The 18,205-nt window shown below is 33.2% G+C and overlaps 1 protein-coding gene across 1 annotated transcript; it reads left to right on the forward strand.

Moving 5' to 3' along the window:
• Positions 1 to 15,439: 15,439 nt before the first annotated feature.
• Positions 15,440 to 17,610, forward strand: LOC130465643 (nucleobase-ascorbate transporter 3-like). The gene is made up of 7 exons (XM_056834482.1): positions 15,440 to 15,469; positions 15,659 to 15,745; positions 16,375 to 16,421; positions 16,470 to 16,561; positions 16,670 to 16,747; positions 16,819 to 16,979; positions 17,471 to 17,610. The coding sequence occupies exons 1-7, from the start codon at positions 15,440 to 15,442 to the stop codon at positions 17,513 to 17,515; spliced, it is 540 nt and encodes a 179-aa protein (XP_056690460.1). The 3' UTR covers positions 17,516 to 17,610.
• The last annotated feature ends 595 nt before the right edge of the window (positions 17,611 to 18,205 follow it).

Below are 18,205 nucleotides of genomic sequence, written 5' to 3' on the forward strand. Positions count from 1 at the left end.
AAGGACCATTTTCAACTTTTGACATTCAAGTTCACTTGATAGACATTTCTTAGTCACAGGACTGGTCCTGACAGTCTATCTTGAATATATCGTCAAATCGAAGGGACTCATCATTTAATACTAGACCAAGATTAAATGGAATATGAAAATATATTTCATATATGATAAATGTTCAACCCCAATGTTTTACAACCATGAGCCTCAAACCCATCTTTAAAACAGTTCATGGAATTTCAATTATATGCTTGATTTCCAGTGCTACAATGTGAGTGTTGCTTCTCACTTGTTGCATATATAGGTTTAGTTATCATGCTTTGCCAATCTTAATATCCCTTTCATCGAATGTTTTTCGAGATAAGATGATAAGATCTTTTGAGTTTGTTTATTATGTGATCTAGTCTTTCTTACTACAATAGTGGTTCTACGCATTTTGCAATGAAGAACCATTAAGTGAACAGACATGTGATCTACCCAAGTCCAGTGAAGAGCTTTTTAACATAAACAACCCTGTTTTATTGCTTCTTAGGCAATAAGTACTTTTACTTCAACTGTATAGGTTGCTAGTGATGCTTTGGTTGGATTTACTTATCCAAGCAGTTCACAGATATGTGGAAGACTTTCCATCTGCATCTTAATTAGAACTTAGAAATTAATATTTAATTTCCCACGCAACAACTCATGGTCTCCAATCCATGTTGCCATTTCAAACACGATGCATATAGCTCGTTCTTGCCAATGGTTAACTCCAAAGAGATCTTTCTTGATCCTTTGCCAGTGTTTATGCGTGCAGCATCAATATCTAGCATATCTTTATTTCCTTGAATCAAGAACTAATCCTATGTACCTTTTCAAGTACCATAAGTTTTTCTTGATCTCAATCTAGTTGATCTTTACTTAGACCAATAGAGATTGGTATGTGTTCGTCATGCCTAAAGCTTTACGATACGTTTTTGGCGATCCTCATATTATATCATACATGATAGATTCTTTTGCAGAATAATTTCCAATTGAATTCTATTCATGTAACTTTAGTTCATTCAATTTCTGTAGATACTGAATCCAACTAAATTCTTTGACATATAATATAGGTGAAGAATCTCATCTAGATCCTTTTGACGTTTAACTTAGTAAATGCTTATACATAGTTCAAACATTCTTTACTTAGATTTATTCACATGGGTCGAATATCTCCAACGGAGTATTTCGTGTTTGATTTAGTAAATGCCATTACTTAATCCAAAACAATATTATAAGATCTTTGTAAATAGATCTTAATACCCAGTATGTACTTAAGTTTCGCCATGGTCCATCATTGATGAATAATTTCAAATCTAAGTCATTAGCATTTGAATGTTATTTCACAATAGAGAGATATGTGTGTGATACACATAGGACCAATTAAGTTTTACGTGCTCCCACTAAACTTGTTATATATCTATAAGAATTATGTACATTTTATGAAACTAAAATACTTATTAGCTTCACTAAGATACATTTCCAATTCCCAATTGCTTGCTTAAATCTGTACTTATATTTCATAAGCCAGCTTTCTATTCAAGCATTTATTTGGATCCACAAATCCTATGACATACCATGTACATAGTTTCTTCCAACATTTTTGAGGAATACGTTTTGTCATCCAATTGTCATATGTACCAATATGTAATTATTGCTTGATTTATAGACTTGAGCATTAAGATTATGCATAAGGTTTCAACACAATCCATGCCATGAATTTGCTTGTAACCTTTAGCAACTAATCTAGTTTTGTGTGTGAACACAATTTCATGTTTGATGATTTTTATCCTTAAAACAAACTTGCAACCAATAGGTGTGAAACTATTCTTGCAAATCAACAAAATTTCAATTTTGTCATCAAAACATTGAGTATGTTTTATGGCCTCTAACCATTTAAAATATTTGAGTCTATATATGGCCTCTAACCATTTTAGGGAATCTGGGTTTCGTCATAGCTTTCTTACAGGTCACAAACTCATTAATCTACATGATAATAGTTTGACTGCAAGTTGTAGGATTCTTCACTATCTAATAGAAGAATCTCATAGTTTCAGTGACTTGAACTCTATGCCTACTTGGGTATAGAACATCAAACAAATAGAATATTAATAGCCACTTGAAAGTCCTTTGAATATTCTATTCTCCTTGAAGCACTTGTGAAGTCTTCTAAGAGATGTCTATTCTTTAAAGCCACTTCTAAAGTCCGTAAAGAATACGTGTTCGGATTTTCTGAAGAACTTCGAAAATCCTCCAGAATGTCCGTTTATGTTTGTTGTTCGCCTCGAAGACCTTCCGAGGTCTATTTTCTCCCACTTGTCATTTTGGAAACGAATCTCCAAAAGGACATTATTTCGAGCAAACAAACATTATGTTCTCAAAAATTCGTGGTAGAAACAATACCCTTGTGTCTCAATTGAATAAATCACAATGAAACATATATCTATACTTGGGCCTTAGTTTGTCGAATGACAAACACTAAGCTCCCACTGAGTTTTGCAACTTTTTAGATATATATTTATGAAAAGATATTTTGAAATTACTTTTCAATAGCTTTGACGAATTTGGTTTAGTTTGGTGGTAGTTGAGCATTTTGTTTTAGAAATTATAGGAAAAGTCTTTATGATTCATCATTGATCGAATCAAGTACTAATTGACTTCGATTATTCCAACGTAGATATGCCATATCTTATGGAGCTAGATCGTGAATTTACAACACACAATCATTGATGATCATTCTTGACTTAAGTAATCATCAACATGATATGACCTAGATCTTTATGATTCCTTGCCAAGTGGATTTTATACTTCTGAATATTTGAACTAGCCAAACAGATTCAAACTTATATCACATTGAGTAAATAAACCTATATTCACTCAAATCTGTGTGAAATAATAAAGTCATAAAAACCTTTCTTTAGCTTTGAACTCTATTGTCTAGGCGTTCTAACAATAGTTCATATCTTTTGTTACTTTCAACAAGTAAGACTAGCTTGTCTTGAATTGATCTAGAAACCAATCAACTTTCAAAAGTCCATCAAAATAGAGCTTTTGAATGTTAACTTGTTGACATGGTCGAAGCAACAATGCCAAAGATTATTGGAACTCAAATCAAGGGGTTGATTTGAACTTAGTAAAGTTTTATTGTTAAAGAGTTGTTTGTTTTAATCAAGCATATTGACTCAACCCGTAAATCCATTTCATTCAAATAAACAAACAAACACTGTTTTTGTTTTTCTTGAATGTGAGTCTTTCTGTGTTTGAAAACAGAAATTTAGGTATGTTGATTATGGAACAAAATAGCCATTAAGTTCCAGCCTTTGAAAGGACTTAAAACAAACTAGATGTCCCTACAACTAATGTAGCATTGCCATGCTTCATTTCCCACTTGTAGGCCATTAGTGCAGCCTAGCTTCCATTGTTTGAGTTATTACTAAAGTAAAACCTCAAGCTGTATATGATACCAAGGAAGTTTGATTGCTAGGTCACTCCTCTTTAAACATAAACTTATAGGTAGAAACGGAATCGTAAATTCCTTTCATTTGTTCCTTGTTTTCCTATTTCTTGTACCCTTTCTTATAGTTTTAAGAATTGAATTCTCTAGTGTTGACTTTTGTACTTTGTTTAGACATGTCCAATGTCACTCCAACAAAGTTCTTACCATTTATGTTGAATATTTTTGTTTCAACTAGATGATCTTACCAGAAGCTTCTAAAGTTCTCTAAGCATCGATTTATTCGAATGTCTAGGGACTAGACTCATTCGAGAATTAAATGGACAAAGATATTAGGTTGTTAACCATTGGTAAGGCTGAGCGTTTAAACTCAATGCTTTATGATCTCAAAACTACATTGTATTTTGAATTCACAAGCACCAATCGGTTTGCCATTCGACTTTGATACTCGAAAACAACCATAAAAGTCGATATAAGAAACGTAAATTTTAAATTGCTCACTTTCTCTCATTTCCGTGAATCGTTCTTGGATTCACTACCAATCGAGGAAATTTACTGTTACCTTTCTAAAAGGATTTATTGCAGTGCAAGATATTTAATTATAAACAATAATTAAAACATACATTGAAGCATGCAAAGTCTAAACATTTATCACGAGTAATAACTTGAAAATTAAAGCAATCATGCAATTTAAACAAGTTATTAGCATTTTATTCGAATTTATTGTTCCGGCAGGTGTGAATAAAATGATTCCAAGACCCTAAAATCATTGAAGAATTAAGCACATTATGTTTGACTCAATTCTAAAATATTTTAGGTAAGCAAAAGCCTTTTGCTAATAGTCTAGAAACTACTCTTGGTTGATAGGTACGTCTAAGAACTTATTAGGAAAACCTATTGAATTGCCACGACATAAAAGGACTCCTTACTTATATCGTTGAGTTTCACCAAAACTAACATGTACTCACAATTATTTGTGTACCTTACCCCTTTAGTATCGATAAGTAACACCTCGCTATGGCGGAAAACTATTACTAAGATCGATGAAAAAAGGATATCCAAGTAAGTGTTATTTTGGCATGGCACCTTTTAACTCAATTTTTAAGATTGGAACTTAAGGCTCTTACTATGTTGGTTAGATTTTAAGTGAACTAAAATCCTTAATCATGCAACATAATCAAGCTTCGATCTCATGCATATTTAAGACATATTTAAAAGCAATAAATAACTTAAAACATGCATAAGATAAATGTGATCTAGTATGGCCCGACTTCATCTTGAAGCTTCAACTTCAAAGTCCGTCTTGAAAATCTCCGTGGGAGGCGCCATTTTCTTCAAATAGGATAAGCTATAATTAAACTAATTACAACTATTTGATGGTACGCAGACCATATTTGAATTGAAAAACAATTTTGGTACTTTAGACCAATTACATTCAAATTAATGGTACGCAGACCATATTTTCTATCCTATTTAGGCCATACTAGTCACTTCATAACCTGCAAAACAGTACATATGCAATATATATACCATTCACCCATTCATTATCATGAATGGCCCACGTAGCTGGTTAGTAAAACACGTTATGCATCACATAAATATTTGCAGCAATTAATCAAGGGCACCAATTATCTACCAATTATTCAGTCCTTATTAATTCTAATCAAGTTGTTTAACCTTAAGGGATTTGTAGACCTAATCAAGAGTTTATGACTAAAAATGCTTCCACTTAAACCAATAAATTCATATGCCTTACTAATTTTAAACATAAAAATGTATTTCTAGTCTAACCGGAAACATACAAATTTAATTAAAATTTATAATCGAATCCATTAATTTAATTTATTTCAGTTGAATTAAACGAATTTAAATTAATTCAAGATTTAACTTTAGTAAAATAATTAGTATAAATAAAATTTATAATAATTATAATATTCAAAACTAAATCCAAGAAAACAATTTAAATTTCGAATTTTAAAATTAATTAAAATCGTTTCCGAACTGAAAATTAAAATTAAAATCAAAACGTACCAATCGTCGCGAGACGAGGCACTTGGGCTTGCGCCCAAGCCCCATCGAGCTACGAGGCTCGCGCCCCGTTCGATTGATCGTAGCACAAAGCACACACAGCGACACGCCACAGCTGGCCACGCTGCGCGCAGCCTTGTGCTGTGTGGCGTGTTGCTGCGCAGGCCAGCGCGCGCCGAGCGAGGGATCGCTCCCTGCTCGCGCGTTCTGCTTGGCTGGGCGAGCCAGGCGCGCTGTGGCGCGACAGCATCGCTGCCCACACGCGTCTTGCTCGTCGCTCGTGCATTGCATCGTCGCCCTTGCCCATCGCATAGCACACACGCACACACGCACACACGCATGGGCTCCCTTGCCTCGTGCGCGCGCCATGCGTTATGTTGCTCGCTGCATTCGTACCGCACGGGCGACGAGCTCCCTTGCTCGTCGTCGCGTGCCCGCACTATACAACACCCCTTAAGGGTAATACGTAGCTTCCATTGCTTTGTGCGTGCAACATTAATGAGCGTTTTCATAAAAATTTAAAATTTTTAATTCAAAATTAATGACAAATTAATAAAACATATTAATTTCATAATTTTAGGGTGAAAAATCAAAAATTTATTAATCAATTAATTTCCGATTAACATGGATTCAAATCTAGGTCATAAAAATTAAAAATTTAACATAAATTAACAATTTTTATGGTGGATTTTAATCATAGATACCTAATTAAACTATTAATTAATTATGAAAATCAAATTAATTCTAAATTATTCGAATTTCAACAAATTAATCATAATTACAAATTAGGTTGTATAATTAACAAGGCTAGGCATTCAAACTTGTTAAACATATACTGTAGGTCAATCAAAAATTCAAGATTTATCAACAAGAATCGCAAATACTTAATTTAACATCTTAAATTTACAAACTTTTGCGTTCGAAAAACTAAAAACTCCGAAAAGTCATAGTTAGGCTTCGAATTTGGGAATTCTGGGTTCGGCCGAAAATTAATATTTTTGTCAAAAATTTAGAATGCCTTTTACATCCGGAATTGACACAAAAATCACTCGATTTGGATGAGTAACGAAGAAACTGCCGAAAAACTGCGTACGTATAATTAAATAAACGCAATTTGCAATTAATTAACAATTACGAAAATTAATCACCCCTTTTAATTCTTGCAAATTTGTAATATTTAACCATGTCTATGCAATTTAGATTATGAAAAGAATAAGAGGCCCGTGATACCACTGTTAGGTTATGATTCATATGACAAAACATAAATCAGGCGGAAAAACCTTAATGCCAGGAAACATATTATTTACACATAATCATTTAGCATAATTTAGGATCATATAATTTGTAGCGTGCCCTCCCTAGCTGCGCCCGAACCGAACAAGAACAAGTCTTTAGGACTCCAAATGTCGTCCCTCCGTAGATAGTCCACAGTCGTCCGGATCCGCCTCAAGTTAGACCAACTAGAATCGCCCTTAAGGTTACTAGGAATTTCGGCTATTGTGTTTGCAAGTGTATGGCTGATTTTTCTTTCAAAAACTTACCATTTGAATACTTCAATTGTCATCTATAAATTATGACCCTAGGCTCTTATTTATAGAGATATGGAAAGGGAATTGGAATCCTAGTAGGATACGAATTAATTAAACTTAGAATCCTATAAGAACTCTAATTAATTAATTAATCCTTTTAGGAATAGGAATTTAATCATATACCAAATCCTAATAGCTTTAGGAATCGTGCATGAACACAAACACACACACGCACGGCAGCCACGAGGGCCACCCATGCGCGTGCGTGCGAGCAGCAGCCCACGCCACGAGGCCCACACAGCCGTGGCCTTGGCGCGCGTTGGGTCTGCCTTGCGGTGGGCCTGGGCGCTGCCTTGGCTGGGCGTGTGGCGCGCGTTTGGCTTGCTGGGCGATGGCCCGGCTTCGTGCTGGGCCTTCGTCCGGTAGGCCTCGTCCGATGTTAATTCTTACGATACGCTTCCGATTAAATTCCCGGTTCCGGAATTCATTTCCGATACGAACAATATTTAATATTTCCGATTCCGGAATTAATTTCCGTTTCGAACAAATATTTAATATTTCCGTTTCCGGAATTATTTTCCGATTCCGATAATATTTCCGATTCTGACAATATTTCCGTTTCCGGCAATATTTCCGATTCCGGCAATATTTCCATTTCCGATAATATTTTCCGATACGTACCATGTTTCCGTTTCCGGCAACATCTACGACTTGGATAATATTTATATTTCTGATACGATCCATATTTCCGTTTCCGGCAATATCATTGTTTCCGGAGTATTCACTTGCTTGTGACGATCTCAGCTCCCACCGAAATCAAGATCCGTCGATTCCGAATATGCATAGATGGAGTATTTAATGCCATTAAATACTTGATCCGTTTACGTACTATTTGTGTGACCTTACGGGTTCAGTCAAAAGTAAGCTGTGGATTAATATCATTAATTCCACTTGAACTGAAGCGGCCTCTAGCTAGGCATTCAACTCACTTGATCTCACTGAATTATTAACTTGTTAATTAATACTGAACCGCATTTATTAGACTTAGCATTGAATGCATACTTGGACCAAGGGCACTATTTACTTCACATATTACATTTTAAAAAATACTTTTATTTGTTTATCTTATTATATATATAAAAAAAAGTACATATTACACACAAAATAATTAATAGATATATATTTTTGTCAGATTAGGCTGGCTGCATTTCATGATAACAATGAATTATTAATATGGAAAATTTCATGAAATACATCAATGTTTTACGTAGTCAATCTCATGCATAATATCTTAATCATATGAATTACTACCTGACATAATCCTATCTTAGTATATTTTACTTATATAACGTATCATGGACATTTTATTTGGAATGCTATTTTGTGTACTACTTTTATACACGATAATATTATTGACAACATTACATACATACATACATACATACATACATACATACATACTCCTTTAATCATTTATTCAATCTCATGATACATTCTCACGCATTTATACAATAGAATTATGAATATCTTTGCATATATGAAAAATAAGACCTGTGCGATGCACGACTTACAAATTTTAACTGTAAGTGCTATGATAAATTTTTTATGGAAAAATATATAAACCGATTTGACAACTAAAACAATTAGGTGTTAGTCATACTTTTCTATTGCTACTTTAATTTTTACCATAAAATTTTTAAGAATTATGTAGTTGTCCCGCTATTTGTTAATGTAATGGAGACACATCAATAAGATATGATAAGTATCACCAAATAAATTCACCATCTAAAATCTTATAACTTTACGAGTGCGGGGTATTCTCAATTCTATTGATATTATTATTTTTAATATCTCCAAAAATATTTTATATCACAATTAAAATTATAAAATAGGTGAAGCGGATTGAATGAACATTTGTCTATCTCCACCCCGTTAGACGTACGAGAATATATAAGCAGTGATTCGACGAGTGGTGAACATTTATAGTGATAAAATTGTATTCTTCGTGGTGATGTGCTATGTGGGTTTTCTTTGGTTTTGCCTTTTAGCATACATAAAACCTTTCTTTCATAAATACTCCACAAAGTATAATAAATTATTTATTTATTATTCCGACCACATGTATAATAAGTGAGTGAAACAAAGAAAAATTGAGGTTGGGTACATTCTCTTCACCTTATTTGAAATAAATTTTTTGAATTTATCTGAACTTATCTAAATTTAATGGACATGAAACTAATTAAATCATTCATGGATTTGATCAGACCTGATTTCAAGAGAATAAACTTGAGATTGGACGGGTACTTAAAATGGGTACGGGTACACAATAAAAAAATGAGATAGTATTTGAACTTAATATCAGATCTGAAATGGGTCGGGTTGAACAGGTATAGTTAGGTTACATCGGGGTTTAGGTTTTTATCGATAGGTTCATACAATGTGGATAAATCAGTAGCGAGATGAAATGGATAGAGGGTTTTACTTCGGATCAAGTGAATTCGATCCCAAATTATAAAATCACAATTTTTAATACGTTTATAAATTCTAATATTTGAGGCCTTAATTAGGGACAAAGGCAATAACTAACTTTTAAAAGTGTTAAGAATTTAAGATCAATAGAGAAATTAAATGGGTCATTGGTTATAAACGATTCGAATTAAACGGTTATGGGTTGTAAACGGTTCGGATTAAGCGGATTACGCGTTGAAACAATTTGTATTGTAAACAAGTTTTCCTCGGGTTCAAACGGCTTGGATTCAAATGGATTGGATCATTAATTAGCGCCATTCTGATCCATTCGGTTCGGGTTGAAACGGATCAGGTTACTGCGGAACGAGTTTGTTATCGGGTTTAGGATCTTAATCGGGTTAATATTTTTCGGTCATTTCAGGTTGAATATAATTGGATCGGGTCTTGGGTTCTATCTTCGGGTTATTAACAGTTTGGGTTCTAAACGATTGGACCAACCCAACGGGTTCAACGGTTCAGCAAGAGAATTGACATCTCTCATAAAACAGGATGATAACTGATTTTTATACCTAACATGAAACTATGGGTGGTGCGTGAAAAAGAATAAAAAAATTCTACGTATTTTTCTATGTTTCTTATCTAAAATAATTTAAATTTGCACTTAAAGTTAAAATATATAAATCGTGCATCGCACGGGTCCTATACTAGTAACTATACTAAAAGAGAAGCTCTAAAACCACAGCTGCCACATGTCGCTCTCACGTTAAAAAAATTCCCGCTCTTTTTCCTGTCCTAATTAAAGAAATTAATTTTTTTTAATTTTTTTCTATTTTATTAAAATACTACTTCCTCCGTCTTTTAATACTCGCAACGTTTGTTAGTTTCACGCATGTCAATGCACAACTTTGATCATTTATATCTTAAATTCTCTTTATGCAAAAATTATAAAAAGTTGATATTTTGAAAATACACATTGAGACGAATCTAACAAGATCCCACATGACTATGTTTTATCTTATATAAAAAGCACTGAGAATAGTCAAAGTAGATTATATGAATAGTGGCAAAAGCCAAACGTTGCGAGTATTAAAAGACGGAGGAAGTATATTTTATAGAATGCAATATGATTAATTTAGGAATAATATATCCTATTAATTTATTACTCCGTATAATATACAAGATTGTCATACGTCTATAATATATTTTCTAATATATAGAGATCTCCATAAGAATATTGACATCGTTAATTTTAGATATTGGGGGGAAAGTCATACTTCTATTACCAACAAACAAGTAAAATATTTTGCAGCAAATATACAAGATATCCGTGCAATAAAAAGGTATCTAAAATATTCAATGTGAAAATATTGAGCGCTAGAATGATTAAAGGTCGTACTAACTTAAGATATCAATTTGAAATCTTGAGATTTTACCTTTCAAAGTTCCCAATTTCTTATTTATAGGTACGATAAATATCGTATACCGAAATTAAAGTTGACGTAAAATGCTTAAAAGTTATTCTTATATATGTAAAAGTTATCTACTTTTTAGTAATAAAAATTTTCATTTTAATACTCCGTAATAAATATTTCTTCAAAATCACTAATAATGTATAAAATTAATCATTTAACACTTTTAAATGTTTATCTATTAACTTTTTTTTAAAATAACATTAAAGTTAGAGAAAGTTGAGTAAAAGTTAGAGAAAACTAGGTAAAAGTTATGTTGGTGCACAATAAATTTATTGTACACCTTATGCATGCAAGACCTTTTGTTTAAAATTTGCACAAACTTGTGATACTTGAAAACTTACATTTTAAAGTTTTGTACTTCGGCCAAAGTGATTATACTTGAGTTAGACGAATAATTTCAAACTGATTGGCATGTGTATAGTAATACTCTAGGCTCTTCACATTGGTAATATGGAATTAATACCTAAGAATATTATTATACATTGGTCTAATATCATTATTACCATAAAGGCACACGTTAGTACCATATATATGAATTATCCATCAGTATATAAGGCATCTAACACAAACAATACATAGGACCATAAATTTAAATAATTTTAGTGTAACTTAGTTTATAAATGTCTCAATCAACATCAATGGTTAGTGATATAATTCCGCTTAAGGAGAATTGAAAAATAAATGTTAGAATTGTACGAAAGTAGAGGCCACATCTATAGCTATACTAAAAGAAATTAAAAGGCGCTAAATGCAAAACTAACACGTGTCACTCTCACATTAAAAATAATTCCGCTCTTTTTTATTCCCCTAAATAAATAAACTGAATTGAGCAATTGATTTAATAAGTTTACGTGTGAATATCTTTTCCAGACTAAAATATTATTTACACACATATAAGTATTATCTTAGGGTATATTAGCATATACAAATATAAACTTAACATGAAATAGCATAAATAAAACAATAGACATAGAAATAATCTATAGCTATACTAAAAGAGTATAATAAAATTTGCATAGTATATCTTTTTCATTTGTAGACAACCATAAAATGGTGATTTTAGAACCATGTTAACTTTTTCATAATAATGATTCTTACTGCTCATAACAATAAAAATGTAAGTTAACACACAACTTTTGCACTATACGTGCAGTCATACAAACACCATAACTATAATTTTATAAGTGTAATCCCACGAGCGTAACAAAAAACCCGAGGGGATATTTGATTCTCTCACACTTCCTTTGTTCTATAAACACTACTACAAATATGACTTTTAATAGCGTTTTTTTAATAGCGTTTTTGCCTCTATTGCTATCAAAAATATTAAAAATAACATATCATAGCGCTTATAAGAAAAACGCTGTCACATGTGCACATATTATAGCGATTTAACCGGGAGCGCCATTATTTTATAATCGTTATTATAGGGCTTTTTCAAAAACCTCTATTACAAGTATAAGAAAAAAAAGAAAAAAAAATACAAAAACCAATAAAAAAGAATCGCCTAATTCCCTCACTTCTTCACTCTGCCAAACCAGAAACCTCAAATCTCAAGACTCTCAATAGACGCCGAAACCAGCACCACAATCCTTCACGCGGCGGCCATTAAGGGTGGTGGAGATTTAGATGGCGGCGATTAAGGTTGGTGGAGATTTAGGTGACGGCGTTTCCTTTGTCCGGCGTTGCTTATTCTGACAGAGAAATCGATTTTCAAGGTAATCTCCATAAAATTTGCGAAATTCTGTTAATTTATGTTGTTCTTAATTTTTGTATGAAATTTGGGATAATTGTTAATTAATTTTCTTGAATTGGTTTTGTTGGGAAGGAGGTTTGGATTCAATTATGGTTGGTTTAATTATGGGTTTTGGGGTTTAATGATGGGGTTTGGGGTTTTGCGGTTGCTAAACAACTCTTCCTCGCCCAGAATTGAAATTCATCCTCCAGCAAAATAACAAGAACTATTCACTGCTTTCCTGTTCAATGAAATCTCTCTTTCCACATACAAAAATAATCTATGGTCAGACAAAAGGTTTGTTTTCATTCGATTTTACTCAATCAAGGTAGAAGAGTGTTACAATCCTCAAAGGTTCTTTGCTTCTTGACATGTTTCCATGAGTATTTTGCTGTCATGGAATGCAAAACAAATGACTTGCTGAAATTGTGAAATAATATATCCATGTTTCATAACCTGCAAATTAAACAGTGATACCAGGTTACACAATCCATAATCAAGAAATTGGAGAGGTGGTGAGCTATGCCTAGTAAATTAAAAGGACAAGGAACATTTTAATAAATTAAAAGGGCAAGGTGGTGAGCTATGCCTAGTAAAGTTTACATATCTCGGTTAATTTCCCCCTAGTTCTTATTTCTAAGTACTCTGCAGAACTCTTGTAAGCTAAGCTGCAGGAGTTATCCATTCTGACTTTGAGAAAGGTTTTATCTGTGCTGTGACGGTAAGGATTATAACAGATTTTTTTATCTTATTTTCAGAAATATTAAAGGTTAGATCCCTCTCTAAAGAAACTAATTTGGGGAGGATGGTAGTACAACGCAGTGAACCTAGATTTGTATTCAGCTAAGCACGAAATCCTGTGGTAATAGCCATTGACTGTAGTTTTTTATTGCAGGGGTGATTCTTCTGTTCTTGTTAATATTCTACTGTATATGACTTAGTCATGGTTAAATTTTTTTCTCCATTAATTTCTGAAATTGTGAAGTTAAAGCAAGTGGTGAATGTATTGATTAAAAGATCATTTTTGGAAAATAGAAGTGTTTTCTCAGTGAGTTCGTATTTGTCTCTTTCATTACTAAATATGTAGGGACTTAAACCACTCCAGTGGAAGTAGTTAATTTGGTGTCTTCGCTTTCACCTATGTCAAGAGTTGATTCATTTTTTCTTACATGCCTAGTCAAATCACTCAAATGCAATGTGTAAAAAAGCTCCAAGCCTAAAGTGGTAGGGGTCTTGCTTCGGTGCGCCTAGTTGAAGTGAGGCGCACTATATAACATTTTAAATCAACTGACTGATGTGCGCCTCATATGCTGCTTCGAACTGATCTACTGCAATGCTACTAATATGTTGCTTTGTGCTATGTGTAATGATCTCTTTTGGTTGTGTTGTTATGCTAGTTTATGCTAATTTGTTATGTTATGATTGTGTTGTTATACTTGTTTATGCTAATATGTCTGCTTGTTTATGCTAATTTATTCTGCTGTGATTGTTGTGTTCTGCTTTTTTATGCTAATTTATTCCACTAATATGCTGCTGTGAATACTGACTACCGATTTACTAATATGCTGTTGTGAATATTAATCTGCTGATCTACTGATATGCTGCTGTGAATACTGATCTGCTGATCTTGCATACTGATCAACTGATATGCTAATGTGAATATTGATCTGCTCTGAATGCTGATTAAATATTGATCTACTGATCTTGCTACAAATCAATCTGATGTACTGGTTTTCCACCGTTATTTGTTCCTTGAGTGAACTACTGTCGGATTCTGTCAAAATATTACCTGTGTTACTCTGATACGGGTGCTTACATACTTAAAACCTTCTTAATTGAACAAATCCATGCACTCGTTGATGGTAGTCAGTCGATTCTTGGTTCTGAATTGAGACTATTGTTCTTAATTCGACTGCAGTGATAATATGAAACTTGAAACAGATTGATGCTTCTGATGAGTCTGATACTTGAGGGTTAAGGGATTTAGTGGCAATATTGCCATGATTTAATATGTCTGAAATATCATGTCTTTTTAATACTGCATCAGCTTGTAATGAAATCACAAATCTGCCAAGAAAATTAACAAGTATGGGGAAAGATTGCTGCTTATATTAATGGAAGATTAAGCACACAAAATGGTGCGGTTACAAGTTAGCTTGAGGCTACAATTCTCCAAAATAGTGAGTTTAGGTCACAAGTCTCAATTGTTTACTCACACAAAAGACAACCAAAACTCATTGCTCTCTTCCCTTATTAATAGCTAAAACTCGTTGCACTACCATCCCACTTCCTTTTCTCCTCTATTGCATCTGCTGTCTTGTTTGCTACGGCTTTTTAAAGATGTTTGGATGATTCTGTTGCTGCCCCTTTTGTCCTCTTCTGTTGTAGGTGATACCATGATAGTTATTGGTGGGCATTGCCAAGTCATCACACAACTTTATTTTAATCCTTATAGTTTCATCTAGGTTAGAATTATAGAATTGTAGTAATAAGGGTTAGTGTACGAAAGCTACAGTACTAATGAAGAGCATCTATTATTCTTGTTATTATAATATTACTCTTGAATTTATAGGAACCGAAAAATGCATCCTTGGGGATTTACTTGAAATCATATCGTTAACACGTAAGTGAGCTTAATTAACAACCATTGCTTGACTTTAATTAAATTTTATACGATAATCAATTAATGTTCCAGTGGGGTACACCGTTATTCAGTGCAGGCAGTGTGTTTGGGATAATGGGTGCGGCACTTGTTTCGTCAGCAGAGGTTTGATCACGTTCGCATAAAATTAATAACTTTGCTTGTGTTTTCATGATTTGAGTATTATGAATTTATAAAATCACTTTGTTGCTGAAAGCTCTTTTAGGTAAAATAGTGGACGAGCTCTATTTAAGTAGTAGGATATTGGCATGTTTTTGTGATCCATCTTTTCGAATGATTCGTTTTCTGGTGCAGGCCACTGGAACATTTTATGCAGCTGCCCGCCTATCTGGTGCCACTCCTCCTCCCTGTCATACGTTGAGCAGAAGTATAGGGTGGCAGGTTTGGGCTGAGATTATATTAATAATTTGTTTGGCTATTCCGCTTGGAGTAATATGTGGTAAGGAAGGTTAACTGTTCTTTTGGCACGCAAGGTATAAGCATGCTTCTTGATGGTCTATTTGGTTCTATTGTTGGTTCAACTACTTCGGTGTAAGTGCCCTGTATATGCAGCGTTTCCAACCCATTTTTGTAAATTTAGGGAGCTATTATAGCAGATACTTTTTTTCTGAAATCACTTGGTTCAAGAATAATACATTGTGTTGTCGAGTAATTGGTTCCTCTTTAAAACCGTGTTTTAGTGTTCTAATAGAAGAGAAGTCCTACAAGAAAGAATAATGTAAATGAAGTTCCTTGTTGAAATTCTTCTTCTCTTGTGAGATAGTTTGTCCAGTTTCAGTTAAAACAGTAATAGGATAGTTATACTACTGCCTTAAGTTGAGTGGAAATTATTCCTTTTCCCGTCTATCTCAACTGTTGACAGTTAAGGGTAAGTACTACGTACATTTAGACCTCTCAAGAGTCAAGACCCTGCAACACACTTGGAGCTATGTAGGGTTATTGTTTAAGTGGGATAGCTTTTTAAGTTTTTATATATAATTTCTGCAATTTTAAGTTATTACTTTTGATAGGTTCAAGAAGTTGTCCCTAAGGTTTTTTTCAGCACCTTCTTATCTCAGTAAGCTGCTACATATCTCATACATTTAACTTTCACTTTTTCTTGCAGGGAGAATGTTGGGCTTCTTGGACTGACACATGTAGGAAGTAGGAGAGTTGTTCAAGTGTCTACATCTTTCATGATCCTTTTCTCCATATTTGGTGAGCAGTTCTGGAGTAACAGCTACAATCGAAGCTTTAATGAAATTAAGTATGCATGTATTTTCATCTTTGTAAGCTTAATTATCTTCTGTGAAATATCTGTTTCAGGAAAATTTGAATCCTTCTTTGCATCAATCCCTCTACCAATATTTGCTGCCATATATTGCGTTCTGTATGGAATAGTTGGTAAGTATATTATTATTTTTAATTACCTATTTGATGTTATGAATGCCTTGTAACTAGTCACTATCTTGCAGCTGCCAGTGGGATTTCCTTCATTCAATTTACGAACAATAATTCCATGAGGAATATGTACGTTTTGGGGCTGAGTCTTTTCCTTGGAATATCGATACCTTATTACTTTATGAGTTACACCATGACAGCAAATCATGGGCCTGTTAACACCGGTGGTGCATGGGTAAGTTGTTTTTATATCAAGTAATGTTCACATATTGTGTCCTTTCTTCATATTGGCTAATGGAGACCGATATGTATATTATATATTTTAAATCTAATAAGAAGTATTGGTTTTGTAATATAGAAATAAAAGACATACCAGGCCTCCAAAAAAAAGGTACATATATATGTAGTACATACTAAGGCCAACGTAGACAGGCAAAGATTGTGAGTCTGCACAGCTAACAGCCAATCCAACTATGGTTGCATTCAAACTATAGAAGACTTCATAATTTGGTACCTAGCATAAATATTACCTAAAAATGACCTTGATAATTACGTAGTAGTACACAAATAATTAGAATCACATCATAATCTATTCCTATAATGTAAGTTCAATTTGTTTTCTTCATGTATGGCACTTATTTTTTATGGTAATACTAATTCTTTCGATTTTTCCCCTTCTATATATGTATGAATTCTTAAACCCCATTGTTTCACATTACTTTTCAGATTCTCAGTTTCGAAGTTATGACAAAGAGCAGATTGACGAAGTAAAGAACCGAATGGGTGCGCCATGTTGTTCAACAATTGTATAATAGCTAGGTTATGTTGAAGGAACCAACAAACATTAGACTCTATTAATTAATGTATTTTACGTAGTTTAATGTTTAGAATTTTATTTTATATCTATGTAATCGGTTTTATTAGGGTGACAATTACATAACTTCTTTTAGTTGAGGTTTGGAAATTAAGTTTCAACTATATACTATTCTTCAATATATGGTGTTATTTTTGTTGCAAAAAAATAAATAAATTTCAGGTATATTAGAAATATATATTTTTTAAAAAAATTAATAACTTTGACAGCGCTTTATATACATCCGCTATTAGAAAATAATTTAAAAGTTGGCGGTAAACCTTTAATAGCGTTTCTTTAATAGCGCTTATAAAGTGCTATGAAAGAAACATTTGAATTATCCTAATATTACATATGACAACGCTTTTGAAAAGCGCTATTAAATGTACCTTTTACTTTTAATAGCGGAGCCATCAACAGCGCTTCAAGAAGCGCTGTTAAAGGCCTTATTAAGCGCTATTAAAAGCATTTTCTGTCGTAGTGAAAGTTCCTCTCTTTTTCATTATGCGCAATCTCTAACGCTCAAATTTGACGAATAATATATTTAATTGGACATTAGCAAAAACTATAAAGATTTGATATTTGAAAATTTTTACGTAAACTGAAAC

Source organism: Spinacia oleracea, chromosome 1 (genome assembly GCF_020520425.1).
Source record: "Spinacia oleracea cultivar Varoflay chromosome 1, BTI_SOV_V1, whole genome shotgun sequence".
NCBI lineage: Eukaryota > Viridiplantae > Streptophyta > Magnoliopsida > Caryophyllales > Amaranthaceae > Spinacia > Spinacia oleracea.